The sequence below is a fragment of the Chaetura pelagica genome, unplaced genomic scaffold (assembly GCF_000747805.2).
Source record: "Chaetura pelagica isolate M959 unplaced genomic scaffold, ChaPel_1.0 scaffold401, whole genome shotgun sequence".
In the NCBI taxonomy this organism is placed as follows: Eukaryota; Metazoa; Chordata; class Aves; order Apodiformes; family Apodidae; genus Chaetura; species Chaetura pelagica.
The window spans coordinates 2,456,979-2,459,734 of record NW_009952259.1 but is presented as its reverse complement, the minus strand read 5'-3'; the positions used below and the strand labels follow the sequence as shown (position 1 = coordinate 2,459,734).

At 47.2% G+C, this 2,756-nt stretch overlaps 1 protein-coding gene across 1 annotated transcript in view; it reads left to right on the top strand.

The window, feature by feature from the left end:
* Positions 1 to 848: 848 nt before the first annotated feature.
* FTH1 (ferritin, heavy polypeptide 1) overlaps positions 849 to 2,756 on the top strand; it is a gene marked incomplete at its 5' end in the record, with an annotated part of 2,504 nt that continues 596 nt past the window's right edge. Inside the window, 2 exons of the mRNA XM_010007458.1 lie at positions 849 to 995; positions 1,745 to 1,870. Coding sequence (XP_010005760.1) covers positions 849 to 995; positions 1,745 to 1,870 — 273 coding nt within the window. The remainder of the gene's footprint in view (positions 996 to 1,744; positions 1,871 to 2,756) is intronic.

Here is a 2,756-nt window from a genome sequence, read left to right as displayed (position 1 = left end):
ACTTCACAGCTTGTTTTTGCATGACTGTGAAGGTCTGCACCTCAGCTACAAGCTGAGTGTGATTGTGTTGTTGAAGGGTAGTGGTCCACAAGCACCAGTGTCTTGTCTTGAACCTCCAAGCTGCTGGCTTAAGAGCAGAAAATTCTGTGGTAGTTTGGTAAATAACTGGGCAGTTGACACAAAGCTTTCCATTGAATCCTGAACAAACAAGCTGTGTGATGGCTTCTAACTGCTGTTACAGTTTGGTTTTTTTCTTTCAAAAAACATGACCTTGTATTTGCAGTTTGAATATGTATTTTCAGTTTCTTTTGTCATCTTGTCTTTGAAATGAGATACAATTTTTTTTTTCCCCCCATAAGTAGAAAGTGTATTTCTTAATCTAATCCCTGATAAGCCATGGGAAGCATGAGAACTTTGTTGCAAAAGTACTTCAAGTTCTTGGCCACCTTTAAGGTCTATTGCAAGTCAGAACTTTGACTTACAAACATTGTAAACAAACCCGGGCAAACCAAGGGAGCAGGGAGAACTTTTTCTTCTTGAAAGAGGCTTTTCAAGTCTGCTGTGTTTGAAATGGTACCTTTGTGGGGAGTTTCTTTTGTGTGTCTTGGAAAACTGAACCATGTATTTGTGAAGGGGCACAGGTTAAAGCTTAGTCCTAGTCAGCAAAATGGAACTTGCCACGAAGGGCAGAGCTTTGCCACCCTGCCCTGCTGCCCTTGTGCTGCTACCAGCCTGAGCTTGGCCTCCCGCCATCTGGGAGCAGGGCTGATAGGAGGGTGTCTGAAGTCACAGTGTGGACTTGGCTGTGTGAGGCTCGGGGTTTTGAGCTTATCAACTCCTTTTTTCAGTCCTACTACTTTGACCGGGACGATGTGGCCCTGAAAAACTTTGCCAAGTACTTCCTGCATCAGTCCCACGAGGAGCGTGAGCATGCTGAGAAGCTGATGAAGCTGCAGAACCAGAGGGGTGGGCGCATCTTCCTGCAGGACATCAAGGTGAGGAGTGGAGCTGGTCCTTGTCCTATCTAATTGCAGATCTAGACTCTTGTTCTGTTTCCAGGCTCCTTCAATTTAATGGCAAGAGCTTCTCTGTTCTCCACGCTGGTTTCTAGAGAACTCTTGAGTCTCTTGCCAGGGCAATATGAAATGTCCAGTTTGCAATGGCTTGTTATGGCTCACTGCAAGATCTTATAGCAATGTTTTCTTGAAGTCACTTTAATTACATCATTTGGCACAGCAGAAAGTAAGCAGTACTGTGGGGGCAGTTTAGTGCATGAGCTCTTTGTGGGAGAGAAGAGCAAACACAGCAAGTGATGGGCACTTGACAAGAATTCCTTTGTTTACCAGTAAATCTGAGTACTTGTAAACACCAGGCAGCTCTGAGCTGAGGACTAGATCTGCCTGCACTGGTGTCTCAGCTGCTTCATTTCTGAGATCCTTCCCATTGCCTGCTCATAGAGTGACATGTTTAAGCCATTAGGTTGTAACAGGAGGGGAAAGACAGTACATTGTAGTTTTCTTGCCTACAGGAGTTTGGAGAACACAATATGAGGAGAACCATGGGCATGGGGACCAGTCTGTGCATTCAGTCCTGTTCAGGATGTGCACTGTGTCCACCAAGTTTTAAAAGATACCTAAATGCCTGAACTTGGTCTAAAGAGAGGCTTTGAGACTGGTCTGGAAGACTTTGCTCCCTGATGCTCTGTGGGTACTTAAAACAGAGTTGTGTGCTCTTCCCCTTGTAGAAACCAGACCGTGATGATTGGGAGAATGGCCTGACTGCAATGGAGTGTGCCCTGCACCTGGAGAAGAATGTGAACCAGTCACTGCTGGAGCTGCACAAACTGGCAACTGAGAAGAATGACCCACATGTGAGTGGATGCAGCAGCTGGGGATGTGGCTGAGCTGTCAGGGGGCTTGTGTCTGCCTAGTGCTGGGGGTTCAGGGGCAAGCTGTGTGTCCCTGCCATGCCTGAAGGTGGAAAAAGGATGTGAATTAGTGGTGCAGCTTTGCTGAAGGGAAGGCCTGGGTGTCAGCCTGTCCCTCAGCTGTTGGGTTATTCCCACAAGTGGCCAGGAAGGACCAGTTGCAGTGTGCTGGGGTGGCTGAGGCCTGCCTTCCTGACCAGTAGGTGCATTGCTTTGTTCAGGCCTTTCTGTTCCTCTTGGGACCAGAGGGTGCTCATGGACAAACAGAAAGAAGGCCTTGGTTCTGTGTGGGATGAGTTCCTTCAATCAATGAATGCCTGTAAGGCTGTCATAACATTCAAGCATTGCTTCCAAATATTAAAAGCCCTGACACTTCAAAGCACAGTGTCTGGAAACACAGGCTGCTTCCCAGGTGGGAGTTATGGGCAAGGCTGGATTGAGGCTTCTTAGTATGAGAGATCAGCAGGTGTCTGAATCAAGGAAGCATTGTGCATGTGGGAGATGAACTTCTTTTGAAAGAAGTAATACTGCTGGGCCACTCTGCAGGTGTAAATCTAGATGGGTATAGATCCAAGTGCTGTGCAGTGGGGCCTTCTGCATCTGTTTGGAAACTTTTCTCTTGCTTCTAATGAGAAAGGGAGAGGCTCCCTGAGCTGGGGTCTGGAGCAAGCATGCCTAGGTGAGCCTGCTTCACTTTTTGGTCTTGTTCTGGCTTTGCTGAGGCAAAACTGAAGGCTCCTTCCTCCCTGCTGTCTTCTGCAGAATTAAAGTTGTCATTCTGGATCTTTTCCCTGGACAGGATTAGGATTTCTGATGTTGCTTCAGCAGG